Genomic DNA, 15290 nt, shown 5'->3' on the forward strand with positions numbered 1-15290 from the left:
CAAAATAAACAACTTATTTAATGGAAGTGATTACTCTTCTACAAGAGCCACATGTAATAGTTCCCTGTCTAGAAACAACAGGCTTAGAAAATACATTTTTTCCAAAATTCATAGAAAAATACTATGTTTACTTTCTGTGTCTTTTACATTTTGAAAAGGTGCTTTAAGGGCTATTCATTATCACACAACTAGATCCACCCTCTCCGTCATGATAACAGCATCCAACAGAAATCCAACCAAGAACCAGTGACTGATGATTTCCTGGCAACATTTGGCAAAAAATTATACGTATGTGCTGGAATTCTGATGTCTGGGTTTTCCACAACTTCTGTTGAAACAACTGTGGTGATAAAAGGAGGGGGGGAATAAAATAAAGAACTTGTTTTAATTGTGGAATGAAGCTTGATTTAAGCAGAAAGGTATGCTTTTTCAGATCATGTTATTCTTGAGACTAAGGGCCAAACTACAATAAATTCTTCTTTGCATTTGTGTCTATATTTTGTTAAACAGCAGTCACACATGATCCAGATAGGGTCCATGACATAAGAGGAGGGAGGTTGTTTTGCAATGAAAACTGCCCTCTCTGAGAGTGTGATTTGCCCTAAGAGGGAAGCTGATATTGGACCTGTGTGGTGCAGCTGTTAGAGTGTGAGACTAAGACTGGGGAGACATGGGTTCAAATCCAAACTCAGCCATGAAGCTTACTAGGTGACCTTGGGTTCATTCACTGACTCTGCCTAACCTACCTCATGGGGTTGTTGCAAGATTAAAATGGAAGGGGGGAACCAGATACACTGCCTTGAGCTCCCTGGAAGAAAGGCAGGATATAAATAGAATGAATTAATAAGTAAACTGTTACTAATAGCAATTTCTTTCCCAGGGTAGATGGCAGACTGGAAGTGGGATTTTCATCAGAGCTGCAGCATTGGGTTGGGGGAATGATCAACTTCACTCAAGTTGCAGTCACAATCTGGACTGGGGGCTCCCATGATTGCTTCTTTTTTTTTTGCACACACACACACAATTTGCCCCCCAAGGCTAATAAAAAATGAGGTCTGGAAATGTAACAACACTTCCCAAGAAAACACACAAGAAAAAATAAGAGTGCATAGCAGGTACCTTGATAGCTTTTCCACATCCTCTACTGTCTCCGGTAAGGTCAGCCCCTTTGTCTCAGGTAAAAGTGTGACTAGAATCCCACACAGAACAGAAAGTATGCCTATGAAAAAGAGAAGTGGGAAACATACAGTGCTCCACAGGCAGTGAAAAATAAGATTTAACACTACAGTTCTAGATGGCATAGACGTAGGGAACAAGAAAACACAAGGAAAGGTCTAAATGAACAGGTTAAAGTACAGTAGCCCAATCTCATGAGCAACTACCCTGGGGTAGCAGCTCATATGATGGAATTCACAGGTCCTGAAGTTTGGGACACAACTTGTCCAACTGTACCACCATGAGGAGTTGAGCTGATGCCTTTGCTGCTGCTGAGCTGGTACGTCACCACTAGACACTCTGCTATCCTGGTGGTATAGTGTGGGTCAAGGGGTGGAGATGAAGCAGGGTCCTCTCCAGGTCCCATATATGGCATTCAACATGCCTTTTTACCCCCACACAATCATAGTTACATAGATTGACCCAGACTTCTTGGAACTTCTCTTGACTATTGGAATGGCCTTGGTGACTGTTGTTGTTGCTGTTGGTGACATTTTGGAGTTTGTGTGTGTGTGAAAATGGCTCCTGAAGATTTTTGTGATCTCACTTTATTTTGGTGTAGGTGCTTATCAGGATAGATACAAGATGGCAGAGGGTTGCAGATTGTCTTTCTTTAACTGTTAAAAAAAAGAAGCTTTTCCACTCAGGGTTGGTGCCAGACTATTTTGCGCCCTCGGCAAGGCGAGCTACTTGCACCCCGCCCCCAAAAAATGCAAACTCCGATTCAGCTGTTCAAGAAGAGTTTCTGAACGATTATAATTTCCTTTTACTATGTTTTTTCTTAAAACAGCTAATGTGTATAAAACTGTGACCCTTAAAGGTCAGTACTGTGCCCCTCTGAGGTCTGCACCCTAGGCGGCTGCCGGGTTGGCCTAAAGGTAGTACTGGCCCTGTTTCCACTTCTCCAAGCAGTGGAAGAACTACAATAAGGAGCAGCAGGGATCACGACCCTGCAGCCTTCCTCTTAGAGCAAGAATGGGGAATCTTTTTTTGGCCCAAGGGACACGCTGGTACTGGGGGAAGCCCTCAGAGGCTAAATGCCAGCAGTAGATGGAGCCACAGCCCGAAGTGTGCCTTGCCCGAGTTTGGGAAAGGTGAGGGACCCAGGCAGCCTCCAGCAGCTGTCACTTCAATGCCTGATGTGCCATCTCCTTACACCTCTTGTCTTTTCGTCGTTAATGGCAAGAAGCCCATAGAGCCTCCATGATCCACTGCTCCAAGAGCTTAGAGCACCTTGGAGTGCCAGCTTCAGAGGAACTCGCTCAATGCACCACTCATGTTCCCTACATGTTTTAAAGCAGTGGCTCCCCCAGAGGCCAGGTCTGCATGTCTTTGCCTATCTTGGCAGGGAAAGGCAAGGGGTGCATGGTGTCTTTTTGAGGTGCGGCAGGAGCTTTAAGAGGAGGATGGCCTTCAACAGGGGCCCCCGTGGACTGGGTGTGGAGGCCTCATAGGCCTGAAGCTGGTTTGTTCATTGGGGGTTCCTGACCTTTGTCCTAGAGAATGACCCTATTGTTCCCAGGGGACCTTCTTGGTTTGGCTGTCCCATTGGCTGAAAAATGTAGGAATGTTTCCCGCCTTCCTGACAATCTCTGAAAATGCCCCCTGAGGACTGCACACACACAGCAAGGCTGTTCAATGCTTTCAAAAGTGCAGGGTCGATGTAGGGGGATCAGAAAAATGACTGAGAGCTGGGAGAATGTGGCAATAAGGACTGGCTCTCACCGTTGCAAGCAAAAATGTTTTGTTTTGCCCTGAAAAGTTAGTTGTATGGGAAGATGGGACAATGGAGCAGTAGTGGGTAATGAAAACATTTCTAGCTTTACTTCTTAAAAGAACCAGCAAGAAAAAAGGCAACTTTTAAAATAACAACTTACAATAGACAAGTAGAGGAAGCTCTGACCAGATATTTGCTAGCTGGTATAGCAGAAATGGGGCTACAATGCCTCCTATATCACATAGACCTGAACAGAATGAAACACCAAAGTTTCTGTAAGGAAAGAAACAAGAGAGAGCATATTAATCAGGATATATACAGTAGCTCTTCCATAATATGTCCATTTCACTCAGATTGTTGTTGTTTGTTTTTAAACTTATATTCAGTATTGGCCTTAGAATAAAAGGGCCCTAGGTAAATGTCCCATTAATGTATTCTTGCCTAAGAGGTAATAGCAAGAGGTAATGGGGCCCACATGACTTAGCAGAACGTTGCACTGCAAGTTATTGGGGTGCCATTGCTGATGTGGCTCTGCTGGGGGTCAGTGGGGGACTGAAAGTATTGCTTCACCCAGCAATGTTGTCAGTTAGAACTCTAGGCCCACATAGTGTGCCTGTACTTGCTGGAGCTACCATCCTAATTGTGCCAGGATGTCTGTCTGCTCGGGGTGGGACTGGAATAATTAAGATGATGGCACTGGTGAATTGTGTACGTAGCCATGGAGTTCAGGTCAACATGGCTGCTGAGCCACAGCTGCCCAGTGGTGGCTCTAAGCAGGGCTCTGGACCTTCACAATGTGCTTGCACCACCATCTTAATTATCCCAGCCCCAACAACAACATATCTGAGGTGAGGCCAGTGCAATTAAGGTGGAATTGCTGACAAGTGAGAGAGCCAGTGTGGTGTAGTGGCTAGAGTGCCGGACTGGTAGTCAGGAGATCCGGGTTCTAGTCCCCACTCGGCCATGGAAACCCACTGGGTGACTTTTGGCCAGTCACAGACTCTCAGCCCAATCCACCTCACAGGGATGTTGCTGTGAGGATAAAGTGGAGAGGAGGAGGAGGATTATGTACTCCGCCTTGGGTTCCTCGCAGGAAAAAAGGCATAATAATAATAATAATAATAATAATAATAATAATAATAATAATAATAATGTGCATGGGGCTGAACAGCTAGCAGGAACTGGAGAGAAGTCTGGAGGTGGCAATCAGCAGGGCTCTGGGCCTGGGCAATGTGCTTGTGTTCACCAGCACTGCCTTCATCATTGTATCACCCCACTCACTCAGTACCACCACTAAAGATTTCCATTGCTGGGAAATCTATTTCTTTTTTTGGCTCGATGGAGTTCCATGGCATGTACAACTAACTTTGCATCTGCAAGCCAACCTGCGGACTGTTCCCTAAACTCTGGGAATGTTTTGTGATGGGTTTTTTTAAAGTTCTGCAATCTGTGCAAATTTCTGAGCAATTTGCATAAATTATGGTTGAATTTGCACAAGTTTGGCTATAATTTGCACAAACAGCTCAGAAAATTGGTGCAAATTGCAGAACCTTCCAAAAACAAATGCAAAAAAATCCCTGAAAATCTGTTGTGGCATTCAAGATGCTGCAGATCAATTCGGCGCTACATTGGGAACTGAAACAAAGTCAGAGGGAGCCTCAGAAAACCAGAGGGGGAATGAGCTGAATTCCACCCCCAAATGGATTTCTCTGACATCCCTAACCACCACTACCAAGTAGTAAATTATGGATGCTTGGCCCTGGCAGGGCCCCTCCACCAAGTGGAGCTTGCTCAGGGCCCCACAAAACTTTGAGCTGAGGCCTTCTCATCTTACATCAGTGTATTGTAGATTGCATAAAAAGGTGCATAACATCACCTCCACAGACACATTCACATAAGGTTTGCAAACCTTATTTGCACACTTAGCTTCCCTTCATTACCTCTCTTTCATTATTGCTTTCTGCCAACCAATAATTCAAGGACTTTTTCACTCCCACAAAAAAAGAAAAGAAAAAAAAGGACTTTCTAATTCAGTGCTGACCCTATGAAATTCTTCAAGAAGTATATTCCACTTACCTAAACACTGTAGGATACAATTCAGAATTCACAAGATACACAAGTTCAAAAGTTATGGTGATCGCCAATCTTGCCACAATGGCTACTGATGTACTTAACCATGGGATATCTGTTGAGACAGGCAAATGAATCATGTAGTCGTAAGCATGTCTACTCAAAAGATCGGTTCCACTTATTTTAGGGTGACCAACTGTCAGGATTTCCCCGGATTTGTCCTGGTTTTTGTTCTTTCCATGGTGTCAGGGGGGATTTTCTATAATTTTCAATAATGTCCTGGAATGACACACCTTCCTCTTTAAGGCTGCCATTAGCATGGCAGGAGGGAATGACATGCTTTCTTGAGGCACATCATTCCCCCACCCCGAGCTCCAATTGAGGTCTTAAAGGGGAAAGTGGGTCATTCGTGGACATTATAGAAAAGGCCCCAATTGGAGTGGATGGTGGTGGTGCAGAATGAAATCCTTTCCCCTCCTCCACTCCAATCGGGTTCTTTAAGGTGGCGGGGGAATAACGTACTTTCTGCAGGACTCAGAAAGCTGCTTCCCCACACACACACTAGGTGTCCTCTTTTTTGGTTTCCCAAATATGGTCACCCTAACTTATTTCAATGGGGTTTACTCCCACATTAGCAATCACAGCATTGCAACTTTAAGGAAATCTTTTAACCATAGGACCCAAACATCAAGATCCTATTTCTGATCCTATTTACCATGACTTTATATTGTTCTCTAATCTGATAGACTGCTCTAGCACCCTGATATCCTAAAATGATGAAACACTATTAACAACTAACTAAATAACCTCTATTGATTTGATGAAGCTTTTTCACAGATAAATAAGAAAACGAGATGATGCTTTGCTCTTCCAAACTAAATTCAGGATCATAACATTAGGAATGGGCAAAATGGACATTTAAAGGGATACGGTTTAATCAATTCCCAATGTTACTGTTACCTGACAGAGGCCTAAGAGTAGGGAAGGATTAGGTTATGTATTTCAATGAACAGCAAGAAATGAACTTACTTGTTGCTCAAATTTTAAATTATTTAGTAGCATTACTCACATTTACCTGTAGGTAGCACTAAAGACTGCTTTTTTCAGATGCAAGGTTAGCTTTTAAGTAGGGACGTACAAGAATTTTGTTTCAGTTCACAAATCATCCGAACTTGCCCCATTCATAACTCCAAATACAAAGAGGAGCACTTTTTAAAAAGAAAGTTTTCACATTTCCAAACTTGCGATTGTGTTCAGAAAATGTGTATTTTTTTTCAATGCACAGCTCTGAAATGTGTATTTAAAGAGAAAAATAATGTTCATCCTTTATTCAATAGGGAGGAACTGGAAATTGCACTTTTAAAAGATCTGCACAGAAAAGCATACTTTTCGCATCTGAAATGCACTTTTCCCATTCGAATGAACACGTCACAGACAAAGCCAGAGCTGAACCAAGCTTCGAAGAGAAGTTAAAAGAATTTCAGTGAGCTCATATACACGTTTTTGGGAAATGCTTATAAATACAATCTTTTTTTGGCAAGAAATCTTGGGATAGTAAAAGACTTCACAGGTTATGAACTATTTTGTATCCTCTAAGAATGCCCTTCTTGGATCTCTGAAAGGTCTCATTTTGGATGAAGATCTGGAATTGGTTACAGTCTTGCTTACTCAAATCAAGCTACTATAGCTCATGAGAATTTTTTAAGAATCCTTCCAATATTGGATTGTTATGGGTGAATACAGACAATTGCTTATCTGCCTAACCTCATATTCTATACAAGAGCCAAGCAATCACAACAAAGAGATTTATCAAGAAATTTAGTTTATTCGTAAATCATTGGATTAATGAATGTCAATATATTTATCCATATACTTTATTTTCTTTTATATAGCTAACTGAATTTTGTAATAATTTAAAGACATGTACTTTATTTTAATATGCATATTCTCCAATAACATGATGAAAAATAATTTAATCCCCTACCCCCCCTTAAAACACAGTGGGGTGGGTGTATGATGGAGTGATTGCAGAAAAGCTTATTTCCTCCCATGCTAGTCTTCTTTTTCAAGTTGCAGCTTGAAAGGGTGCATCATGTAAAATATTGTACTATTTTTAAAAAGCGCAAAAAAGAATCGTGGAACTTGTACCTCCACCTTTCAGATGGGATGGATGAGGTGTTATGCAGACTCAGGCCTTAGTTAGACCTACCTTTTATCACGCGATGGAGAAGGGAAGATCTCGTGTTGTGTTTAACACAAGATCCCTCCTTCGTTTACACGTGATGACCTCAGGAGGAGAGGGTTGCGCCCACCTTTTTTTATTTTCTTAAAGCGACGCCAGTGCATGAACGCTTGTGCGCAAAAGGTAAGTGGTTTTTAAAATTAAATTAATTTCCCTCAACCTGCGGCAATGGGCCACACATTCTGTGGTCTCGGGCTCTGAACGAGACCGCGGATAAACCAGTCCCAAAGTGTAGAGCTCTATCCCGGGGCAAGGGAGGGATGATCCCTCCCTGATCCCGGGATCCCTTGTGCGTCATGTGGACGCACAGGGACAATCCTGGGGTTTGCCCCGGGATAAAGCCCCGTCTAGCTAAGGCCTTAGTCCCACTGAAACTGGTGGGACTTACTTCTGAGTAACCACCCATAACTGCTTTTTGTTGATTCCAATGAAGGCACTGGGCTTCTGTTGCTTTGGGATTATCAAAAAAGTCCTGGCTGTACCTGCTATTTCGCTGTAATAGATTAAATTTATTTATTTTATTTATGTTTAGGTCACCTTTATGGGTAAAACCCTCTAATGGGCTGTACCATGCTTATTTAAACCTGTTATCTCCCTGTTTACTCAATTTGTTCCCAGAAAGGGTGGTGTTTTTCACTTGGGTGTTCAGGGAGATAACAATGAATGTGGCAAAGGCAGTTCATTTTTAATCTATTTGTATACAAATATGGGATTCTTATAACATCACTCAGCATTCGCTAACATTATGGATATGATTGTGGGATTTGACAGTGATGTCACAGCTTTGTACTTTTGCATAGCTCTGAAAGTCTGAAGTTTACAGAAATCTGATAAGCTGAACCATTTGCCAATTGTTTGCTAAGCACCTGGGGAAATGGATTGTGCCAAATGTTCCTCAGATTACTACTGCTGGAACAGAAACATTGGCATATGACCACTGCAAGAAGACGAGACAGAGATAACAAAACAAATAAAAGTCCAGGAAAGTAACTTTTTAGTATTTCTGTTACTTGCAATTAATTCCAAATTTATACAATGTGGTGTCTGCACCATTTGGGTTCCCAGACTATTTCCTGGTAGGCAGTGAGGGTGCAAATAGGTTTTGTAATATTTATATTTCTTCACGTTATACTGCAACCACCCCTTAAAATCAACTGGTCTTTTGGGAAAAGGAAATAATTTCACTGTTCTAGCAAGGAGAGCTCTCATCTCAGCATTAAACAGATGTAAAACCTTCCCACTCTTCCTTCCATAAGGACAAAGTAACAAATGTACTGTACTGACCTCATTTAATCTTTCAGTGGCCTAGTACTAACCAAGAGGTAATATAATTCTGAGATTTGGGAGGTGTTCCTGGGATTGGGTTTTATTCACTGTTAGTTTTATCCATTGAAATGAGTGGGACTTAAGTTAGACCACATTGGATACAACGTACTCCTTTGGCTGATTCCACCTAGTCCTTCAATGTCACCATCTTTTCCCCTTTTTGGTTTTTAAGTAAATTGCTACTCTGCTGGTTTGGGCATATCTAATCAGGGGCTGTAGATATCCCAGCCATGAGTGAATAATGTAATTGCAGGACCTCATATGTGTTTTCAAGTGACTCATTTGTGCAGTGCAGGCAGGCCTGAGAGGGTGCTGACATATCATATCTTCAATGCTTTCAGTCATCTCTTCCAATGCTTATACAGTGGCCCCGTTCAGAAGACACCTTAAAACTACAGCTTTAACCATGATGAATAAGGCTTTTTTGCCTTATTCCCCGTGGTTAAAGCCTTGGTTTAAGGCGTCTTCTGAACATCTGGCTGTGCTTGGCAGTGAATACAGCGGAGGCAATAGGAGCTGGATCCACATAAGATGAAAATAATAATTTTGGCAGGTACTGCAATCTTAGTAAATAGCTCCTTTCAATATTCCAATGCATCACAACACTATCAGTTGATATTACTCTTGATATTACTGCTTATGCATTGTGAAAACTGTGAAGCATGTAAGAAGGCACTTTTGATAACCATTTCTAACTGCTGAACTCCCTACCTATGAGGTTTACCATTACTTTCAAGAAGTAATGCAATACCTTATTTCAGCCAGTTTCCAAGGACGTTTGGGTGTTTTATACCTATTTTAAAATTATTTATATATTTAGATTGTCCACTGTGAAAGACGTGTCAGGTTAGCAATTACACAAACGAATAACAAAGCAAAGGAGGTTACCTTTTGGTAAGAATGCAGTAATTAAGCACGCAATGCCTGCCACTATGCCACTTGACGCAAAGAGAGGGCGTCGGCCTGTGCGGTCAATTGTCAGTAAGATTAAAAAAGCTGCAGGAAATTCCATCACAGCTGAGACGAAGAACTCCAAATAAAGGTTTCCTTGTACAATTCCCAGACGCAAGACAAGCCCTTGGTAAACCACTGCGCTCGTGAACCTTAAGAAGCAAAACAAAAACAACAGAGCTGCAAAGAATTCAAAGCAGCCAGACTTGCATGGGAAAGAGCAAACAAGAAAGCTAAAGGGGCAACACAGCTGGGGCTTACCAGGCATACATTAAAATCAGAGTGAATTTTCTCATCTGCGGAGTTCTAACCAGATCGAGAAGAGATGGATTACTAACCTCCTCGTCAGAGACTGTGATCTAAGCAAAAGAAGCAGAAATCACCACCTAAATAACAGTAAAGGAAGATGTGCTACAGAATTGAAACATACTAATAAAACATGAAAATATAGGTTGATTATTAACAGGTGGAATGAACAAAGATTTGTTGCCTTGTGTTCTGCATAGCTTGAACCATTCATCAGATGATACCGTCACTCAGCGTAATATTTGGGTTTTTTTAAGCAGCAATATTTACTATTGCACTTAAATTCTGCTGCTGAATAAGTGAAGGTGCTTGTGCCTAAATACTTTGCTGATCTGAGGCTACAATTCATCAATACATGCAATATTGCCCTTTCTCTCTCTCCCCCACAAATATGAGGACGTTAGGAGTTCAGGTCAAAAACTAGCATCATTTTTATTCTCCCAGTACACTTAATTTTAACTTAAATTTAAATTTTACTGTTTTAACTCTGTATTTTAATTTTATATCAATTTTGCTGTGTGGTTTTTATTCTGGTTGTGCTTTTTATATTGTATTGTGTATTTGTGCTTTTAACCTGTTGTTTTACTATGATTTTAATTTTTGTGAACCGCCCAGAGAGCTTCGGCTATTGGACGGTATAGAAATGTAATAAATAAATAAATAAATCATCATCATATGCCTTTCTAAGTCTGCTTTGTAAAAAACGAAAAGTATGTTCACCAAAGGATTAATATTACTTTTTGCTTTCCCCTATATAGTATAAAAGAAAAACAAATAAAAATATTTACATAATAGCACTTAAAAGAGCATTTAATTTATACACACTCACACACACGCACACATTTCTACCTTTAAAGAGTGAGGTAATAATGAAATAGCACTGAAATTTAAAGCACGCTTCAGTGCAACCTTAAAAATAAAAAGATTTCAAATAACTGAGAAATGATTTTTCAAAATGGATGCCCCCAGATGCACTGTCCCTTCCCCACCTGGCTGATTTCCCCATCTGCGATGAGGTGGGTAGTGACTGGGAAGGGGTCTTCTCTGCCGTAGCTCCGTAATTACTCTCCATCCATGGAGGTTCACCTGGGGACTACCTCAATTTCTTCCTGATATCAGGCAAAGATCTTTTCATTTTCCCAGGCTTTCAGTATGTGAGTAGTTTTATTCTGGTTTTATTCTGCTGATTTGTTTGTTTTGTGGTGTGTGGGTGGGTGCGTGTGCATGCGTTTATCATACATTAAGTAATATATATTTATTTTAAACTGCTCTGGTAATCTTTGCATTGAAGCATAATTTAGAAATTGAATAAAATAAAATAAAAATGGGACCAAGCATAAACAATATTTAGTTATATATAAAAACTGAGCAGGATAACCATAGGTGAAAATTGCTCAATAGACTGAATCCACATGTAAAGACAACCCAAGGGAGCAAGCCAGCACTCTGCCTCCAGCCTCCTCACTGCTTCTGCTTTGCATCCAATTTAGACAACTCAGGAATGTCCCGTTCTTGTGCTGGTTGGCATGAGCTGTGAACTCAGGGTTGTTGAGGGGGAAACAACCCAAAGTTTTAAACCCTGGTTTGTTCTCCTCGATGCTATTTCCAAACATGCTAGTAGGAAAACATATCTAATTATACTTGAGGGAGAGAGAAAAAAATTGATCTTAATGTATGCCTTCTGTACTCTTTAGTATTGCTATTTACATGTTCTGCCTTTCAGGACACTGTTACACGCGGACACTCCATGTCTGAGCAGTGAGTTGTTTCAGGGGTTCCAGCGCTTACCAATGATTTTGTTTCTATAGAAGAAGGTCACTGGAGACTTATGACATTTCTGTGAATTAAGGTGCATTTACACATATACAAGATGAGCATGAGGTCAGGGCCACACCATTACACTTCAATAGCTGCTTGTTCCCCCATGTGGTTTCTAAGGGAACCCACAATGCCATAGGATTTCTTGCAGAGAGCGACTCAGCTCTCTGCCTCCTTTTCAGATCCAGTTTCATCATAGGCTGCCAAACTGCAGACTTCACTTGCTTCTGTTGTCTCCACAGGCCTCTGAATAAGCACATTTCTTACAAAGGGGATAAAGGTAAGTCTCGTTCCGGAACAATTTAAGGGGATTGGTGAGGAGAAGGGGAAATCCTTGAAAGGTCATTTAGACCACCCCCAAACTCATAAAAATACTCATCCTTCCAAGGAGGCGTACAATTAACCTCAACAATCATGTCATGTCAGGAATGGGCCCAGGCTCCCTATGGAGTCTGAAGATTCTGAATCGGATTCAGAGGTGGAGCTAGGAGGAGAAGAGCTGGGTCAGAAAGTGAGGAAGGAAGTTCCTCAAGAAACTCCAAGGGTCAGAGAAGAATCTTTCCAAGGACATAATAATTGGGATAGATACCACATCTTCCTCACAGAGGGAGGAGGAGCTAGACTTGGCAGATGCAAGAGTGGAGCATATGAGGGAATTGAGATGCTCTGCCAGATTGGCCACTCACTGGACTCAACGCAGAGGACCCTCCCTGAGGGAAGGACTGACGAAGCCCTTTGAGTTCTGTGTAGGCCACTAATGTTAGTTTAGCAGCAACTCTCTTACTCCACTGGAGTCTTTCTCTATTAGAGAACTCACAATTAGCTAATTAGGCCCAGGGTGGTTTTTGACAAGTACTGAGTCTGAATTGTCTGAAAGACCACCTGTTAGGACTACTGACTTGAAGATTGGCTCTCATTGCAGTTCTGACACTAGATGGACCTGTGGGGGAGGGGAACAGTCTGGCTAAAGCAGGCTCTGAAGTGATCTTTGACTATCTTCCTCTTCTGGGATCCTTCCCAGAGGGCATTGAATGGTAGAAGGCCCTGTTGGGGAGGGGAACAGTCCAGCTGGAGCAGGCCATGTGCTGGTCACCACCTGCTTGCTTGCTGCCACAGTTGCATCATTGGGGCTTCTACTCGAGAACTTCCTAGTGGATTGTACCCTCTGTCAATATGCAAGCAAATACCTTTCCCAAAAGAGTAGGGAAATAAAATTGTAACACATTTGCAATAAATGTTACTGAAACCTTACCGACTCCCACCGCATTTTTAAAGATTTTTTTTTTCAAAATCGTACGATTTTGAAAAAACAACAAGTGGAAGATTAAAATAGAAACAACTCTACAATGACACACTGCCCAATGCCATTATGCATTACAACAGCCTTATCACCACCAGGGCACTGAGGTGCTTATAAGAGTTACAGTATAGTAGTTTTTCCTCAAACTCCCAGCTTCACTTTGGAAACTTGAGCTACATAATCTGAGAAGTAACTCCACAGAGGACAGCATGTTAAATGTGCTTGATCCTCCCATTATCGCAGTTCCGGGAGCATCATGTTTTCTGCTGGCACCAAATCAAGAATGACAGGACTTGTGTATTCCAAAGGACCCTGAAATGGATCCAGAGTGCAGCTTAGAGGTCACAGCTATTACTAAGGCTAACCAGTTGCAGCTGCAAATACATTTGGGTCATGACTGTGAATACTACTTGAAAATGTAGGCTAAGATCTTTGGGAATGATGCAGGGAAAGTAATACAACCCTGGACACTAGGGTCAAGGTTCTAAAAATACTGAGATGCTGAACAAACTGAGGAATTTGAACAGATGGAAACACTGCAGCCCACACATCCCCGTGTCTACTGCCTTTAATCTGATCTCATAAAATATGGTCCTCACAGACAGACAGACAACACTTTCATAAGATATACATCACGGTCTGCTGTCGAAACTATTACAAAAAACTGCACTACTTTGTTGTGGTGGTTTATAATGTTTTAATATATCGTCCTCTGGATTGTGGGGTGGAAAGCACTGAATTTTGCATTTGTCTACTGAAAAAGCCAAAGAAAAATATTGTCCTTTTGAAATGCTATATTTCCAACTATCCTTCTCTTGTTGAACAACAAAAAATCAAATAGGCTAAATAACATTTCCAATGCATCTAAAGTAATTAAGTGCAATACATAAGATAAACTAAGGCAATATGAAGTGTGATATAGCTTTATAAGCCAAGAGAATGAGTGCTTGTTCACATGCAAGATAATAGGTCTATTCTGGCTTTTTGTCATCATGCCTTTGCTGTGCATATGGGCGGGGGCAGGATTGCCCTGTTGCCAACACCATACACCCTAATGGCTCCATCTCCCAGTGTCCACATGTTTAGTGTAACATTTAAAAGGGCCTGCTCACATACAGCTACATATATACAGGCTCTCCATCCACTCAGAATCCTGATAGTTGAGTGCGTTGATAAAACACTGTACCCCACCCCACAAAAAACAATCTTGATGTTATTTTATGCTTGGTTGTATCAGGATTTTTAAAAAACTTTTTGCATAAGTGCTTTACTGATGTGCACATGTGCACATCAGTAAAACACCACACAAGAGTCTTGATGCATTTATATGTATGATCACTTCAAGACTGCTTTGTGTGTGTGTGTGTGTGTGTGTGTGTGTGTGTGTGTGTTTTATCAAAGTGTGTATGCTCATTAGGAGGCTGGGAATACAGAAAGGAACAGAAAAAATTAAAAAGCTGCTGCAAATGGCATATGCTCTGATTCCAGAATTCCTCCAAGTTGAACTGGAATTTAACAGGGATGGAATGCAGCACAGACCAATGAAACAATGAAGGAACAGAATGGGGGAAACTTCTCATCCCTACACTAGCAAAGAGCAGGGGCTTGTCTATATGGCCTCTTTACCCCAACATAAATGTGCAGATTCGCATTTTAGGACACATGACGCAGCCGTCCATTTGCTGCAGAGTTGGGTTTTTAACGCGATAATGCACATATTCGCATTTGCAATTTACTGCGACTTTTTGATAAACGTCCAAGTTTGCACCGCATTAGAGTTATGTGTTCTTGGGGGAGTTAAATCGCATTTTGACATGTGGGTGTAACTTTGAGGGCAGGACAAAGTGATTGGCTGATTTCCCGCCTTCCCACCTATTGCGTCCTCTGGCTGCCTCGTTCCTTCCTTCCGTTTTCATGTTGAACTATATGAATCTGTGGAGGTCTGCAGATGGAGCTTTTTAAATTAAAACAAAGAGTGGAGAATGGGCAGCGAGAGAGAGAGGAGATATGTTCAGTCCCCCTCTCATATCCTTTGCTGCCTCGTTCCTTTAAGCCCTCAGTTTTCCTCTTCTGTGAATCTGCAGAGCTATAAAATGTATAGCTTCACTTGTCTACTCCATAGCAACATATATGCGATAATGCGTATGTGAGCAGTAATAACTGCACTACAAAAAAATATCTGGAGATAAATCACTGTTGCTGCTGCAGTGTGACGCTCTTTTCCTAGATTTGAATCAACGAAATCATTGAGGAGCAATCTCATTGTTGTATAGACGGGTGCCTAGGCAACAACAGAAAAGGGTGAGGAACATTTCTTCTTTATCCAGGTTTCATTGTGTGGGGCT

At 41.5% G+C, this 15290-nt stretch overlaps 1 protein-coding gene across 1 annotated transcript in view; it reads right to left on the reverse strand.

The window, feature by feature from the left end:
• The window catches only part of SLC22A3 (solute carrier family 22 member 3), a 33898-nt gene continuing 18608 nt past the window's right edge, over window positions 1-15290 (reverse strand). The window contains exons 6-11 of the mRNA XM_063124472.1: window positions 9783-9880; window positions 9459-9673; window positions 5009-5117; window positions 3093-3205; window positions 1120-1219; window positions 1-340 (exon numbers count right to left, since the gene is read on the reverse strand). Of these exons, the coding sequence (XP_062980542.1) occupies window positions 283-340; window positions 1120-1219; window positions 3093-3205; window positions 5009-5117; window positions 9459-9673; window positions 9783-9880 (693 nt within the window). The 3' untranslated portion in view covers window positions 1-282. The remainder of the gene's footprint in view (window positions 341-1119; window positions 1220-3092; window positions 3206-5008; window positions 5118-9458; window positions 9674-9782; window positions 9881-15290) is intronic.

Source organism: Elgaria multicarinata, chromosome 4 (assembly GCF_023053635.1).
Source record: "Elgaria multicarinata webbii isolate HBS135686 ecotype San Diego chromosome 4, rElgMul1.1.pri, whole genome shotgun sequence".
NCBI lineage: Eukaryota > Metazoa > Chordata > Lepidosauria > Squamata > Anguidae > Elgaria > Elgaria multicarinata.